This window comes from Ranitomeya imitator, chromosome 2, assembly GCF_032444005.1.
Source record: "Ranitomeya imitator isolate aRanImi1 chromosome 2, aRanImi1.pri, whole genome shotgun sequence".
NCBI lineage: Eukaryota > Metazoa > Chordata > Amphibia > Anura > Dendrobatidae > Ranitomeya > Ranitomeya imitator.
Genome location: NC_091283.1, coordinates 262,710,288 through 262,728,025, shown reverse-complemented (window position 1 = coordinate 262,728,025; position 17,738 = coordinate 262,710,288). Strand labels below are relative to the sequence as shown.

The 17,738-nt window shown below is 44.0% G+C and overlaps 1 protein-coding gene across 1 annotated transcript in view; it reads right to left on the bottom strand.

The window, feature by feature from the left end:
* Positions 1–303: 303 nt before the first annotated feature.
* Positions 304–17,738, bottom strand: part of LOC138663027 (oocyte zinc finger protein XlCOF22-like) — a 30,094-nt gene continuing 12,659 nt past the window's right edge. Inside the window, exon 6 of the mRNA XM_069749081.1 lies at positions 304–1,708. Coding sequence (XP_069605182.1) covers positions 603–1,708 — 1,106 coding nt within the window. The 3' untranslated portion in view covers positions 304–602. The remainder of the gene's footprint in view (positions 1,709–17,738) is intronic.

Genomic DNA, 17,738 nt, shown 5'->3' with positions numbered 1-17,738 from the left:
GAGTGGCTTATAAACTTACGAAGTATATAGTTTGAGGTCTGGGATCTGCCAATATGTGGCTGGTTTTCTGACTGTTTCGGATAACATGATACATGATTTTAGGTTTTTTTTGTCTAGTCTCGCTTGAATGTAGGTCAATATTAAATAGTCTCCTGATGAGTCGCCTTTGGTGAGGACGATGAAACCCGTAGAAATTAGAGGCTTGGAGAGTGAGTGTGTATACGTCACCTCACCCTATATACTGAACTGTGGGTGGGGTACATGTTTTTTCTATTAGTCACCTACTGACTAAACTTCAGGGGGTGAATTATGGGTATAGTTTTACATTTGGAATTAATAAAGTTTAGTTTTATCCTTTTGTCAGCAAACATGAGGAATGACAAGAGACAATTCATTTAAGAAGATTCAATTTTGGTTAAAACTATTCCAACATTATGAATATAAAAAGGCTTCTACCCTATGTGACCTCTCTGATGTTTATTAACAGCTGATTTCCAAATAAAATATTTCACACATTAAGAAAATGAAGAAGGCTTCTCCTCTGTGTGATTGCTCTGATGTCTAACAAAAAGAGCTTTCTGCTTAAAATATTTCCCACAATCTCAACAGGAAAAAGGTTTCTCCCTTGTGTGAGTTCTCTGGTGACTCACAAGATGCCATTTCTGGTTAAAACATTTCCCACATTCTGAACAGGAAAAAGGCTTCTCCCCTGTGTGAGTTCTCTGGTGACTAACAAGATGCCATTTCTGGATAAAACATTTCCCACATGCTGAACAGGAAAAAGGTTTCTCCTCTGTGTGAGTTCTCTGATGACTAACAAGATTTACTTTCTGGTTAAAACTTTTCCCACAATCTGAACAAAAAAAAGGCTTCTCCCCTGTGTGAGTTCTCTGGTGACTAACAAGATGCCATTTGTGGTTAAAACATTTCCCACATTCTGAACAGGAAAACGGCTTCTCCCCTGTGTGAGTTCTCTGGTGACTAACAAGATGCCATTTCTGGATAAAACATTTCCCACATTCTGAACAGGAAAAAGGCTTGTCCCCTATGTGAGCTCTCTGGTGGTTAACAAAATGTGACTTACGTGCAAAACATTTCCCACATTCTGAACATGAAAAAGGCTTCTCCCCTGTGTGAGTTCTCTGGTGATTAACCAAATCTGATTTTTGGGTAAAACATTTCCCACATTCTGAACAGGAAAAAGGCTTCTCCCCTATGTGATCTCTCTGGTGGTTAACAGAATGTGACTTACGTGCAAAACATTTCCCACACTCTGAACATGAAAAAGGCTTCTCCCCTGTGTGAGTTCTCTGGTGACTAACAAGATGCCATTTATGGTTAAAACATTTCCCACATTCTGAACAGGAAAAAGGCTTCTCCCCTGTGTGAGTTATATGGTGATTAACCAAATTGGATTTCTTGTTAAAACATTTCCCACATTCTGAACATGAAAATGACTTCTTTGCTTTAGGAGCAGTTTGTTTTTCAATACCTCTTTTGTGACTTTGATTATCCTTAGTAGCCAATAATGAATCAGAAGATGGGACCTGTTTCATAGGATCAGATGACAGATAATTTCTGTGAATGGATGATGATAGATCTGAAGTAACAGCAATCCCCTCAGTTGCATGTTGTAGGATCTCAAGATCATCAGATTTAAAAACTGAAGATGTCAGCTGTCCCTCTGATCTCCTGGTACAGTCATCTGCTAAGATACAAAACATTTTTTTAATAAAATATTCTTGAGTTTTATATTATTGAACATTTCTACTTAAACTGTAAAATTAAAAATGGCAAGCTATGCAAAAAAAATTATTTACCAAGAAAATGACAGTTCACAGTCTAATAGAAAACCTTGTTGGATGAACCAGTAGTCTGTGGTGTTCAACTGTTTGTTCATTCTACCTCCCAAACATCGAATAAAAAGAAACCAATCAATGTTATGTAGGCAGAAATAATACCAATTCTCATCTCACAAAAAACAAGTCCCCACTCAGGTCCATCATCTGTCAATGGAAAAACAGAGGTTCCCACACTATTAGTTGCTCAAAGGCTGATGAACAGTAAGGGTATGTGCACACGTCCGGATTTCTTGCAGAAATTTCCTGAAAACCGGAAATTGTCTGCAAGAAATCCGCATTTTTTTTTTGCGTTTTTTCCCCGTTTTTTTTTAGCATTTTGCAAGCGAAATTAGCTTGTAGAATGTTAAAGTTTTCCAAACGATCTGTAGCATCGCTTGGAAAACTGACTGACAGGTTGGTCACACTTGTCAAACATAGAAAAAAACGCGAAAAATACTGCACGTGTGCAAATGGCCTAACAGAGTTTCTATAAACCAATCCAGCAAAATCTGCTCTCACTTCTGAGTTTTGCAGTGAGCTCAAACAACATTTAGGATCCCTGTATTTAGCAATATTATAGTGAGAAGAATCCACTTAATTTGCGGTGTATGTCTCCTGGAGCAAAATCTGACAAAATATATTAACATAGTAACATAGTTATTAAGGTTGAAGGAAGACTTTAAGTCCATCTAGTTCAACCCATAGCCTAACCTAACATGCCCTAACATGTTGATCCAAAGGAAGGCAAAAAAAAACCATGTGGCAAAGAGTAAGCTCCACATTGGGGAAAAAAATTCCTTCCCGACTCCACATACGGTAATCAGACCAATTACCTGGATCAACTCCCTATCAAGGAATCTAGTATATATACCCTGTAACATTATACTTTTCCAGAAAGGTATCCAGTCCCCTCTTAAACCTACGTAATGAATCACTCATTACAAACTCATACGGCAGAGAGTTCCATAGTCTCACTGCTCTTACAGTAAAGAATCCGCGTCTGTTATTATGCTTAATCCTGCTTTCCTTCAGACGCAGAGGATGCCCCCTTGTCCCCGTCTTTGTTTACTATCCCTGAGCCAGCTCTCAACCCACTTGCACATATTTTCCACTATCCCCATTATTCTCATTTTATGTATCAACCTTTTGTGTGGCACCGTATCAAAAGCTTTTGAGAAGTCCATATCCGGAACTTACCTCTTCATAGAAACTGATCAAATTAGTCTGACATGAACGGTCCCTAGTAAACCCGTGCTGATACTGGGTCTTGAGGTTATTCCTCTTCAGATACTCCAGTATAGCATCCCTTAGAATTCCCTCCAGGATTTTATCCACAGTAGAGGTTAAGCTTACTGGCCTATAATTACCGAGTTCAGATTTTGTCCCCTTTTTGAATATTGGCACCACATTTGCTATACGCCAGTGTCATGATATGTACTTTTGCCCTGTCCTGTATTTGAATAATATGCCATTTGATGTATGTAACTGTTCTCTGGTTTCTATTAGCTGTAATTTATGTATTTTCTTGTGCTAGGAGTTCACCTGTAACAATATGTCTCCTTTCCCCAATACTTGCAGCCCTAAGCTATAATGTAATTAAGCTTGTCAACACCACTAGTGAAATAATAGCCATTCTTCCTCACAGCAGGTGGCTAGTCAAATGTACATACTACATAGACTACGTGGAGCCCACCAGTCTAGAATCTTCTGGTGGACCCAACCATTAAATAGAAGGTGTGACACCTACCCCCCTTCATGGGCGGATCCCAGGAGCTCAGACAATCCATTCTTATTTTGAGATCAGATGTGAGTTGATCCTTAAAGGAGAAGGAGTGGGGATTCTTAGCTGAGGCAAGACCCTATGTCCATCTGTGACTGCCGAAGCGAAGGGGGCGAGACTTGAGCTGAGGACATATCTCGTCATTCTTGGGATTGTTTTGGGATCCCTTGGACTCGTGTGGACTATTGCTTTGTTAGCTGGCACAAGGATTATCGGGAGGTGCCCCCGAATCTGTTCCGTTGGACTAATTGTGGACTCTGTAGATCTACCTGCATGTGCTGTTCCAGCGTTCTTGATAATAAATCTGTGGAATCATCCCTTGGCCTGTTGCCCCTTCTTGCTCTGCCGTACACCCCGTCACAAACTGGTGTCAGCGGTGGGATCAGAGCAGAAGGAATGGAGGACAATGGCCCAACATCGGGAACCAACACTGCAGAGTACAAGAACTGGACTTTGGGGAGCCTACAATCAAAGGCCCGTGAAGTAGGAGTCCGTTTTAAGGGACTCTCCAAGGAGCAGCTTATTGAGGCTTTGGAAGGAGTTCGCCTGCAAGATGACGCTGAGGAAGGATGCTCACAGCAAATGGAGGAAAGACTGCAGCCGGAGGTAAATACCCAAAAAAGTCAGTGGGTTGTGTGGTACGAGGAGGAGTTGGCATTGCTGGGAGAAGAGGCCACCATAGACGATAAGAGGGAGGCCATTCACGAGCTCAGGAGAGGGAGGCCCTTCACAGAGCCGAGGAGAGGGAGGCCATTCACAGAGCCGGGGAGAGGGAGGCCAATCACAGAGCTCAGGAGATGGCATTGCTGGAGAGGCAGATCGCTTTGGAAGCAGCTAGAAGCTCCAGACAGACTCTAACCCCAGCACCCACCATGAGGGAACTCCCCAGAGTGTCCCACAAAGACTTCAAGCCCTTTAATGAGGCTGCAGGCGACATTGAGGGCTTCTTCCAGGACTTTGAGCATCAGTGTCGATTAATGGAAGTCCCAGAAAGGGACCGAGTCCGACATCTGGTGGGGCTCTTAGAGGGTGGAGCTGCCGCAGCCTATAGAGCTATGGACCCTCAGGGGAACTGTGAGTATGCGGAGATTAAACGGACTATTCTAGAACATTATGCTGTTACCCCAGACACTTACAGGACTCCGTTCCGTACTTTAGCCTGTGATGAGGAAGTGTCTTTCAAGATGTATGCCCACAGACTCAAACAAATATGTCATCGCTGGCTGGATGCAGAGGAGGCCTTAACCTGGGAGACCTTCCTCCAGGTTATCCTAAAAGAGTAGTTTTACTTCAAGTGCCCTGCTGAGATCCGGGAATGGGTGCGTGAGAGGAGACCAGCCACTGTGGAGGAAGCTGCAGCTCTAGCTGATGAGGCTCTCACCATCAAGCCTCAGTGGAGGGTTCTGTTGGAGGATGGAGAGAGGCCTACCAGCTCCACAACACCGGTGGCCCCCTGTTCTTCTGTCCCCATTGTTCCCCGTTCCCCTAAGCCACCACCTCATTGTTATGTTTGCTAATGACAGGTGTTATGAAGGCAATCCAGAAACACAGTGTGCTTAGCGATCAGAGCGCACACAGTGATCTGACAAATACCCAAAAATACAAGAACGAGCTCTGAGACGTGGAAACTCTGTAGACTGCACACCTGATCCTATCCTAAACACAACTAAAAGCGGCTGTGGATTGCACCTAACAACTACCTAGGCAACTCGGCACAGCCTAAGAAACTAGCTAGCCTGAAGATAGAAAAATAGGCCTGACTTGCCCCAGAGAAATTCCCCAAAGGAAAAGGCAGCCCCCCACATATAATGACTGTGAGTAAGATGAAAAGACAAAACGTAGGGATGAAATAGATTCAGCAAAGTGGGGCCCGACATTCTAGGACAGAGCGAGGACAGTAAAGCGAACTTTGCAGTCTACAAAAAACCCTAAAGCAAAACCACGCAAAGGGGGCAAAAAAAACCCACCGTGCCGAACTAACGGCACGGCGGTACACCCTTTGCGTCTCAGAGCTTCCAGCAAAACAAAAGACAAGCTGGACAGAAAAAAAGAAACAAAAAAGCAAAAAGCACTTAGCTATACAGAGCAGCAGGTCACAGGAACAATCAGGAGAAGCTCAGATCCAACACTGAAACATTGACAAGGAGCAAGGATAGCAGCATCAGGCGGAGTTAAGTAATGAAGCAGTTAACGAGCTCACCAGAACACCTGAGGGAGGAAGCTCAGAGGCTGCAGTACCACTTGTGACCACAGGAGTGAATTCAGCCACAGAATTCACAACAGTACCCCCCCCTTGAGGAGGGGTCACCGAACCCTCACCAGAGCCCCCAGGCCGACCAGGATGAGCCGCATGAAAGGCACGAACAAGATCGGAAGCATGAACATCAGAGGCAAAAACCCAGGAATTATCTTCCTGAGCATAACCCTTCCATTTAACCAGATACTGGAGTTTCCGTCTAGAAACACGAGAATCCAAAATCTTCTCCACAATATACTCCAATTCCCCCTCCACCAAAACCGGGGCAGGAGGCTCAACAGATGGAACCATAGGTGCCACGTATCTCCGCAACAACGACCTATGGAATACATTATGTATGGAAAAGGAGTCTGGGAGGGTCAAACGAAAAGACACAGGATTGAGAACCTCAGAAATCCTATACGGACCAATAAAACGAGGTTTAAATTTAGGAGAGGAAACCTTCATAGGAATATGACGAGAAGATAACCAAACCAGATCCCCAACACGAAGTTGGGGACCCACACGGCGTCTGCGATTAGCGAAAAGTTGAGCTTTCTCCTGGGACAAGATCAAATTGTCCACTACCTGAGTCCAGATCTGCTGCAACCTATCCACCACAGAATCCACACCAGGACAGTCCGAAGAGTCAACCTGTCCTGAAGAGAAACGAGGATGGAACCCAGAATTGCAAAAAAATGGAGAAACCAAGGTAGCCGAGCTGGCCCGATTATTAAGGGCGAACTCAGCCAACGGCAAAAAGGACACCCAATCATCCTGGTCTGCAGAAACAAAACATCTCAGATATGTTTCCAAGGTCTGATTGGTTCGTTCGGTCTGGCCATTAGTCTGAGGATGGAAAGCCGAGGAAAAGGATAGGTCAATGCCCATCCTACCACAAAAGGCTCGCCAAAACCTTGAAACAAACTGGGAACCTCTGTCAGAAACAATATTCTCAGGAATGCCATGCAACCGAACCACATGCTGAAAGAACAAAGGTACCAAATCAGAGGAGGAAGGCAATTTAGCCAAGGGCACCAGATGGACCATTTTAGAAAAGCGATCACAGACCACCCAAATGACTGACATCTTTTGAGAAACGGGAAGGTCAGAAATGAAATCCATCGAAATATGTGTCCAAGGCCTCTTTGGGACCGGCAAGGGCAAAAGCAACCCACTGGCACGAGAACAGCAGGGCTTAGCCCTAGCACAAATCCCACAGGACTGCACAAAAGTACGTACATCCCGTGACAGAGATGGCCACCAGAAGGATCTAGCCACTAACTCTCTGGTACCAAAGATTCCAGGATGACCAGCCAACACCGAACAATGAAGTTCAGAGATAAGTTTATTAGTCCACCTATCAGGGACGAACAGTTTCTCTGCTGGACAACGATCAGGTTTATTCGCCTGAAATTTTTGCAGCACCCGCCGCAAATCAGGGGAGATGGCAGACACAATGACTCCTTCCTTGAGGATACTCGCTGGCTCAGATAAACCCGGAGAGTCGGGCACAAAACTCCTAGACAGAGCATCCGCCTTCACATTTTTAGAGCCCGGAAGGTACGAAATCACAAAGTCGAAGCGGGCAAAAAATAACGACCAACGGGCCTGTCTAGGATTCAAGCGCTTGGCAGACTCGAGATAAGTCAAGTTCTTATGATCAGTCAATACCACCACGCGATGCTTAGCTCCTTCAAGCCAATGACGCCACTCCTCGAATGCCCACTTCATGGCCAGCAACTCTCGATTGCCCACATCATAATTACGCTCTGCGGGCGAAAACTTCCTGGAAAAGAAAGCACATGGTTTCATCACTGAGCAATCAGAACCTCTCTGTGACAAAACCGCCCCTGCTCCAATCTCAGAAGCATCAACCTCGACCTGGAAAGGAAGAGAAACATCTGGCTGACACAACACAGGGGCAGAACAAAAACGACGCTTCAACTCCTGAAAAGCTTCCACAGCAGCAGAAGACCAATTAACCAAATCAGCACCCTTCTTGGTCAAATCAGTCAATGGTTTGGCAATGCTAGAAAAATTACAGATGAAGCGACGATAAAAATTAGCAAAGCCCAGGAACTTTTGCAGACTTTTCAGAGATGTCGGCTGAATCCAATCCTGGATGGCTTGGACCTTAACTGGATCCATCTCGATAGTAGAAGGGGTAAAGATGAACCCCAAAAATGAAACTTTCTGCACACCGAAGAGACACTTTGATCCCTTCACAAACAAAGAGTTATCACGCAGGACCTGAAAAACCATTCTGACCTGCTTCACATGAGACTCCCAATCATCTGAGAAGATCAAAATGTCATCCAAGTAAACAATCAGGAATTTATCCAGATACTCACGGAAGATGTCATGCATAAAAGACTGAAACACAGATGGAGCATTGGCAAGTCCGAACGGCATCACTAGATACTCAAAATGACCCTCGGGTGTATTGAATGCAGCTTTCCATTCATCTCCTTGCCTGATTCTCACCAGATTATACGCACCACGAAGATCTATCTTAGTGAACCAACTAGCCCCCTTAATCCGAGCAAACAAGTCAGATAACAATGGCAAGGGATACTGAAATTTAACAGTGATCTTATTAAGAAGGCGGTAATCAATACACGGTCTCAGCGAACCATCCTTCTTGGCTACAAAGAAGAACCCTGCTCCCAGTGGTGATGACGATGGGCGAATATGTCCCTTCTCCAGGGATTCCCTCACATAACTGCGCATAGCGGTGTGTTCGGGCACGGATAAATTAAATAATCGACCTTTAGGGAATTTACTACCAGGAATCAAATTGATAGCACAATCACAATCCCTATGCGGAGGTAGAGCATCGGACTTGGGCTCTTCAAATACATCCTGATAATCAGACAAGAACTCTGGGACCTCAGAAGGGGTGGATGACGAAATTGACAAAAATGGAACATCACCATGTACCCCCTGACAACCCCAGCTGGATACCGACATGTAATTCCAATCCAATACTGGATTATGGGTTTGTAGCCATGGCAACCCCAACACGACCACATCATGCAGATTATGCAACACCAGAAAGCGAATAACTTCCTGATGTGCAGGAGCCATGCACATGGTCAGCTGGGCCCAGTATTGAGGTTTATTCTTGGCCAAAGGTGTAGCATTAATTCCTCTCAATGGAATAGGACACCGCAAAGGCTCCAAGAAAAACCCACAACGTTTAGCATAATCCAAATCCATCAGATTCAGGGCAGCGCCTGAATCCACAAACGCCATGACAGAAAACGACGACAAAGAGCATATCAAGGTAATGGACAGAAGGAATTTGGACTGTACAGTACCAATGACGGCAGACCTAGCGGACCGCTTAGTGCGCTTAGGACAATCAGAAATAGCATGAGTGGAATCACCACAGTAGAAACACAGACCATTCAGACGTCTGTATTCCTGCCGTTCAACTCTAGTCATAGTCCTATCGCACTGCATAGGCTCAGGTTTAACCTCAGGCAGTACCGCCAAATGGTGCACAGATTTACGCTCGCGCAAGCGTCAACCGATCTGAATGGCCAAAGACAAAGACTCATTCAAACCAGCAGGCATAGGAAATCCCACCATGACATCCTTAAGAGCCTCAGAGAGACCCTTTCTGAACAAAGCTGCCAGCGCAGATTCATTCCACTGAGTGAGTACTGACCATTTCCTAAATTTCTGACAATATACTTCTATATCATCCTGACCCTGGCACAAAGCCAGCAAATTTTTCTCAGCCTGATCCACTGAATTAGGCTCATCGTACAGCAATCCGAGCGCCAGGAAAAACGCATCGACACTACTCAATGCAGGGTCTCCTGGCGCAAGAGAAAATGCCCAGTCTTGAGGGTCGCCGCGCAAAAAAGAAATAATAATCAAAACCTGTTGAATAGGATTACCAGAAGAATGAGGTTTCAAGGCCAGAAATAGCTTACAATTATTTTTGAAACTTAGAAACTTAGTTCTATCTCCAAAAAACAAATCAGGAATAGGAATTCTTGGTTCTAACATAGATTTCTGATCAATAGTATCTTGAATTTTTTGTACATTTATAACGAGATTATCCATTGAAGAGCACAGACCCTGAATATCCATGTCCACACCTGTGTCCAGAATCACCCAAATGTCTAGGGGAAAAAAAAAAAAAAATGAACACAGAGCAGAAAAAAAAAATGATGTCAGAACTTTTTCTTTCCCTCTATTGAGAATCATTAGAGGGCTCCTTGTACTGTTATGTTTGCTAATAACAGGTGTTATGAAGGCAATCCAGAAACACAGTGTGCTTAGCGATCAGAGCGCACACAGTGATCTGACAAATACCCAAAAATACAAGAACGAGCTCTGAGACGTGGAAACTCTGTAGACTGCACACCTGATCCTATCCTAAACACAACTAAAAGCGGCTGTGGATTGCGCCTAACAACTACCTAGGCAACTCGGCACAGCCTAAGAAACTAGCTAGCCTGAAGATAGAAAAATAGGCCTGACTTGCCCCAGAGAAATTCCCCAAAGGAAAAGGCAGCCCCCCACATATAATGACTGTGAGTAAGATGAAAAGACAAAACGTAGGGATGAAATAGATTCAGCAAAGTGGGGCCCGATATTCTAGGACAGAGCGAGGACAGTAAAGCGAACTTTGCAGTCTACAAAAAACCCTAAAGCAAAACCACGCAAAGGGGGCAAAAAAAACCCACCGTGCCGAACTAACGGCACGGCGGTACACCCTTTGCGTCTCAGAGCTTCCAGCAAAACAAAAGACAAGCTGGACAGAAAAAAAGAAACAAAAATGCAAAAAGCACTTAGCTATACAGAGCAGCAGGTCACAGGAACAATCAGGAGAAGCTCAGATCCAACACTGAAACATTGACAAGGAGCAAGGATAGCAGCATCAGGCGGAGTTAAGTAATGAAGCAGTTAACGAGCTCACCAGAACACCTGAGGGAGGAAGCTCAGAGGCTGCAGTACCACTTGTGACCACAGGAGTGAATTCAGCCACAGAATTCACAACACTCATGCTGATACCCGTGTAAATGTGCCTCCAGTTGCTTCTACTGCGTTTTCTGGAATACGACGAGGAGAGGAAGTAGCCGAGCGCAGGTGTTATGGTTGTGGGCATCCGGGGCACCTGCAGGCCTCATGCCCAGCCAGCCCATGGAGGAGTCGTCCTCAAAACCCTACAGCACCTTCAGGTGGGGGCCGGCCTCCAGGTTCCCTTACCCCTCGCCCAAGAGGACGCCTTGGATGGAGTGAGACCCAGCACAGATGCTATCGATGTGGACAGCCGGGGCATCTGCAAGCCTCCTGCCCGGCTGTTCAAATGAGGATTAATCCTGTACCCAGTTGTATTATTAATTATGTACAGCCAAGTGCCATGGAGGACGACGTGTCACCACTACGTGAGGACTGGCCTTGTGCCTCACCCACCCATGTTGCACACTAGGAGTTTATGGTGTGCGACCTGCAGCTATGACGACTTCTGCTCATCAAGGTAAGCACTTGCAGGAGGTGGTGCTGGATGGACAGAGACTTATTGGATTTTGTGACTCAGGGGCTTTCCTCACACTGGCTGATCCCCGAGTGGTTCGGCCTGAGGCAATCCATCGAGGACCTGGGAATGTCATTGAACTGGCTGGTGGACAATGGAGGACTATTCCCACAGCCACTGTGGATCTGAACTTTGGTTTTGGGGTCAGGCGATGTGTGGTTGGGGTAACATACATAACATAGTAACATAGTTAGTAAGGCCGAAAAAAGACATTTGTCCATCCAGTTCAGCCTATATTCCGTCATAATAAATCCCCAGATCTACGTCCTTTTACAGAACCTAATAATTGTATGATACAATATTGTTCTGCTCCAGGAAGACATCCAGGCCTCTCTTGAACCCCTCGACTGAGTTCGCCATCACCACCTCCTCAGGCAAGCAATTCCAGATTCTCACTGCCCTAACAGTAAAGAATCCTCTTCTATGTTGGTGGAAAAACCTTCTCTCCTCCAGACGCAAAGAATGCCCCCTTGTGCCCGTCACCTTCCTTGGTATAAACAGATCCTCAGCGAGATATTTGTATTGTCCCCTTATATACTTATACATGGTTATTAGATCGCCCCTCAGTCGTCTTTTTTCTAGACTAAATAATCCTAATTTCGCTAATCTATCTGGGTATTGTAGTTCTCCCATCCCCTTTATTAATTTTGTTGCCCTCCTTTGTACTCTCTCTAGTTCCATTATATCCTTCCTGAGCACCGGTGCCCAAAACTGGACACAGTACTCCATGTGCGGTCTAACTAGGGATTTGTACAGAGGCAGTATAATGCTCTCATCATGTGTATCCAGACCTCTTTTAATGCACCCCATGATCCTGTTTGCCTTGGCAGCTGCTGCCTGGCACTGGCTGCTCCAGGTAAGTTTATCATTAACTAGGATCCCCAAGTCCTTCTCCCTGTCAGATTTACCCAGTGGTTTCCCATTCAGTGTGTAATGGTGATATTGATTCCTTCTTCCCATGTGTATAACCTTACATTTATCATTGTTAAACCTCATCTGCCACCTTTCAGCCCAAGTTTCCAACTTATCCAGTTGGAATGATGGGTGATGGGTGGTCTGCCTGCAGATGTTCTCCTGGGCACTGATGTGGGAGAGCTACAATGCCAATTCGTGGCTGCATGAAGCCACATGTAAGTGACGCTCTGCTTGTGTGTACTTAACCAGCGACCTGTAGAGGTCCCTGGTACGTACACAAATTGGGAGGGGAAGGGATTGTCATGATATGTACTTTTGCCCTGTCCTGTATTTGAATAATATGCCATTTGATGTATGTAACTGTTCTCTGGTTTCTATTAGCTGTAATTTATGTATTTTCTTGTGCTGGGAGTTCACCTGTAACAATATGTCTCCTTTCCCCAATACTTGCAGCCCTAAGCTATAATGTAATTAAGCTTTGTCAACACCACTAGTGAAAGAATAGCCATTCTTCCTCACAGCAGGTGGCTAGTCAAATGTACATACTACATAGACTACGTGGAGCCCATCAGCCTAGAATCTTCTGGTGGACCCAACCATTAAATAGAAGGTGTGACCCCTACCCCCCTTCATGGGCGGATCCCAGGAGCTCAGACAATCCATTCTTATTTTGAGATCAGATGTGAGTTGATCCTTAAAGGAGAAGGAGTGGGGATTCTTAGCTGAGGCAAGACCCCATGTCCATCTGTGACTGCGGAAGCGAAGGGGGCGAGACTTGAGCTGAGGACATATCTCGTCATTCGTGGGATTGTTTTGGGATCCCTTGGACTCGTGTGGACTATTGCTTTGTTAGCTGGCACAAGGATTATCGGGAGGTGCCCCCGAATCTGTTCCGTTGGACTAATTGTGGACTCTGTAGATCTACCTGCATGTGTTGTTCCAGCGTTCTTGATAATAAATCTGTGGAATCATCCCTTGGCCTGTTGCCCCTTCTTGCTCTGCCGTACACCCCGTCACAGCCAGTCCTGTGGTACATACCCTTTTATTATGGACTCTTTAAAAATGAATAATAATGGTCTATCAATGACTGTACTTAATTCCTGCAGTACTCGGGGGTGGATCCCATCCGGGCCCGGAGATTTGTCAATTTTAGTGATTTTTAGATGCCGCCGTACTTCCTGCTGGGTTAAGCAGGTGACATTTAATGGGGAATTTTTATTACTAGTCATTTTGCCTGCCATGGGATTTTCTTGTGTAAATACTGATGAAAAAAAGTCATTTAGCAGATTGGCTTTTTCCTCATCCTCCTCCATCATTTCACCCAGACTATTTTTAAGGGGGCAACACTATCATTTTTTAGTTTCTTACTATTTACGTAGTTAAAGAATATTTTGGGATTATTTTTACTACTTTTATTAGTAATAATAAATTAAAAATCTATGAAAATGACCAAATTTAAGTCAGACATTGCTTTTCAACCATGCTTACAGAATTTAAAAAACAAATAAAACTCATGAAAATGGCCTGGACAGAAATGAATGTACCCTTAACTTAACCGGTTTGTGACCGTCAACAGTAAACATCAGCGCTGCACAAAGCCCTGCTAGCGCCGATGTTTATCTACCGTTTGTCTACGGTCGGCGGTTTTGTGCTCATTGGGATCCCCACGTACCTTATAACGACAAAGCACAAAGCTTACTGTGACCCCCGACCTCATCGAGATCTGAGTGGTTCAGGTCCTGATGACATCAGCGTCACACCAGCCAATGAGACAAATCACTTGGACAGTTTGTTGTAGCAACGAACTTTCCCGGGCGATCTGCCTCATAAAAACGCTGTTTCTCCTCAGATCTCCAGTCAGTGAGAGATTAGAGGAGAAACAGTGTTACAAGTGCTGCTGGCAACAGCTGTGTCATTCAGAAATCTTATTATAAAGTAAAAAAAAAAAGATAAGGCAGGTTAGGGTTAGTGCTATAGTAAGGGTTAGCTTTGGGGCTAAAGTTAGGGTTATTGATAGGGTTAGGCTAATAAAATAAGGCTTTTCTCAGTTGACTCGACAATAATATGGTCATGTCAGTCACATCACGTCAGAGTTTTCTATTAGCTTGCTAGAGCATATTGTCCTACAAACAAATTTATATGCATCCCAATTCATCAGCCAGAATCCGCGATCCTATCATGCTAGGTCAAATTTATGGACACCAAATAATGTCCTAGAAATGAAAACTTTTTTAGGACTTACAATCGCTATGGGGCTTGTTAAAAAAACGAGCATTCTGTCCTATTGTTCCAACTGCCCTGTCCAAGCCACCCCAATGTTTTCTGCCGTTCTTCCTAGGACCCGTTATGAAATGCTTATGTGATTTTGGCATTTTAACGACAACAGTCAATACCTGCCCAGAAATGCCCCAGAACATGACAGAATATTCAAAATCACCCATTATCGAAGACTTGACAGAAAAGTTCTTAAAGCTCTACACCTCAACAGAAGACATTTTCATTGACGAGTCCCTTGTAAAATTCAAAGGAAGACTGCACCTCAAGCAATTTATTCCTTCTAAGAGCGGAAGGTTCAGAATAAAGTTCTATAAAATGTGTGAGAGTTCAACCGGATACACATCAGCTTTTCGCATTTATGAGGGGAAAGATAGACAACTAAACCCACCAGGATGCCCTACTTATCTGGGGACATCTGGAAAAAAACATTTTAAACTCCATTTTTTATGAAAAAAAGGCTACAATCTGTATGTTGACAACTTCTAAACCAGCATACCCCTATTTATAAGTTTGGTTGAACGTAACATGGGGGCTTGTGGGACTATTCACAAAAACGGTCAGGGGTTTCCACAATCATTGGTCAATGAAATGGTGTGAAAGGGGCAGTCAGGGGCTTTACATAATGGAGAGCTGCTTGCCCTTAAGTTTAAGGATAAAAAAGATATTTTTATCCTGAGCTTGATCCACACAGATGCCACAAGGGCCACTGCAGAGCAACAGGGATCCACTACTCCAAAACCTGTGTCTGTCATTTATTACAACTAATGATGAGCGAATATACTCGTTGCTCGGGTTTTCCAGAGCACACTCGGGTGGTCTCCGAGAATTTGTTAGTGTTTGGAGATTTAGTTTTCATTGCTGCAGCTGAATGATTTACAGCTACTAGACAGCTTGATTACATGTGGGGATTCCCTAGCAACCAGTCAACCCCCACATGTACTCAGGCTGGCTACTAGCTGTAAATTAATCAGCTGCTCCAATGAAAACTAAATCTTTGAACAATAACAAATACTCGGAGATCACCAGAGCATGCTCAGGAAAACCCGAGCAACGAGTATACTCGCTCATCACTAATTATAACAAATATATGGGGGTCTGGACCGTGCAGATCACCTTCTACAGCCATACCAGGTATCAAGAAAATCATATACCTGGTATAAAAAGTTAGTCATTTATTTGTTTCAGGTGGCCACATATTCTTTTGTGTTATACAAAAAAGCGGGAAATGCAGATACTTTCCTTGATTATCAGGAAAAGGTCATTGAAAATCTTGTTTTTGAAAATGTTGTCCCCGCCAATCCTTTAGAATGTGAGGATGTCAGAAGACTCACTGAGCGACATTTTATTGTGCTCATTCCAGCAACTGAAACAAGAAAGATCCCCAGAGAAGATGTCGTGTATGTTCCAAGAGAGGAATGAGGCATGATACCCGCTATTATTGCCCACAATGCCCATCATTGCCGGCCTTATGCCTCCATGACTGATTTACAATCTTCCACACAGAACCACGTTTTTAAACTGTTTTGACATTCAAGCATTTGGTTTATTTAGTGACAGACACATCTCAGTAGAGCAGAATTAACATTTTCCGGGGGTAGGTGGGGGGAAGCTGGGCACAATATATTGGGCACTACAATGACATTTTTGCAATTTTTGCTCTAAAACTTCCACTATGTGTTTCTGGAAATCATCCATGTAGTGAAAAGGGTCACTATATCCATACATGAATTCCCAGAGGGGTATCATTTCCAAAATGGGGTCACTTCAGGGAGATTCTGTTGTGTTCTGGCACGTCACGGCTCTCCAAAATGCCTTAACAGCAGAATCCCCCCTGAAGTGACCCCATTTTGGAAATGACACCCCTCTGGGAATTGGAAATGACACCCCTCTGTGAATTCACCTATGGGTGCAGTGACCATTTACCTATATACCTATTTTCCCATATAAAATCTGGGATTAAGATATTTTAGTGGTAAAAATTTTATTATTTTTTCTTCACTGCCCAATGGTATAATTTTCTATGGAACAGCTGTGGTGTCAGTTTGCTCACTACACCACTAGAAGAATTCATTCAGGGAAGTCTTTTGTAAAATGCAGTCACTTTTGGGGGCTTATGTTGTTCTGGCACCTCAGGAGCTCTGACAATGTGACATGTCACCCACAAAATTCCAGCAGAATCTGCTCTCCAATAGAGGGCTCCTTCCCTTCCGAGCTCTGCCGTGTGCCTAAACAGTGGTTTACCCCCACATATGGGGTGTCAGCATACTCAGGACAAATTGCTCAACAACGTTCTCCTGTTACCCTTTGGAAAAAAATGAGGGCAAAAAGAAATTTTTTGTGGAAAAAAATATTTTATTTTCACGGCTCTACGTAATTTACTTCTGTGAAGCACTTGGAGGTTCAAAGTGCCCAACACACATCTAGGTAAGTTCCTTGGGGGGGTCTAGTTTCCAAAATGCTGTCAATTGTGGGGGATTTCCACTATTTAGACACATCAGGGGCTCTGACAATGTGACATGTCACCCACAAACAATTCCAGAAAACTGCTCTCCAATATGGCACTCCTTTCCTTCCAAGCTCTGCCATGTGCCCAAACAGTAGTATTCCCCCACATATGGGGTATTGGTGTACTCAGAAGAAATTTCACAACAAATTGTATGGAACAATTTCTCTTGTTACCCTTATGAAAATGCAAAATATGGAGCTAAAAGATTTGTGAAAAATGTTATTTTTTTTATTTCCACGACTTTACGTTATAAACTTCTGGGAAGCACCTGTGAGTTTGGGTTCAAGGTGCTCAATACAAATCTGGATAAGGTCCCTAAGGGGTCTAGTTTCGAAAATGGTGTCACTTATGGGGCGTTTCCACTGTTTAGGCACATCAGGGGCTCTCAAGATGCGACATGTCAACCGCTAATTATTCCAACATATTTTACATTCAAAAACTCAAATGGTGCGCCTTCCCTTCTGAGCCCTGCTGTTCCTTCAAACAGTAGATTTCCACCACATATGGGGTATCGGCATGTTCAGGAGAAATTGCAGAACAAAATGTATAGTCCACTTTCTCCTAGTCCCCATGCAAAAGTTAAAAAAAATACGTCTAAAGGAAAATTTTTGTGAAAGAAAAGTAAA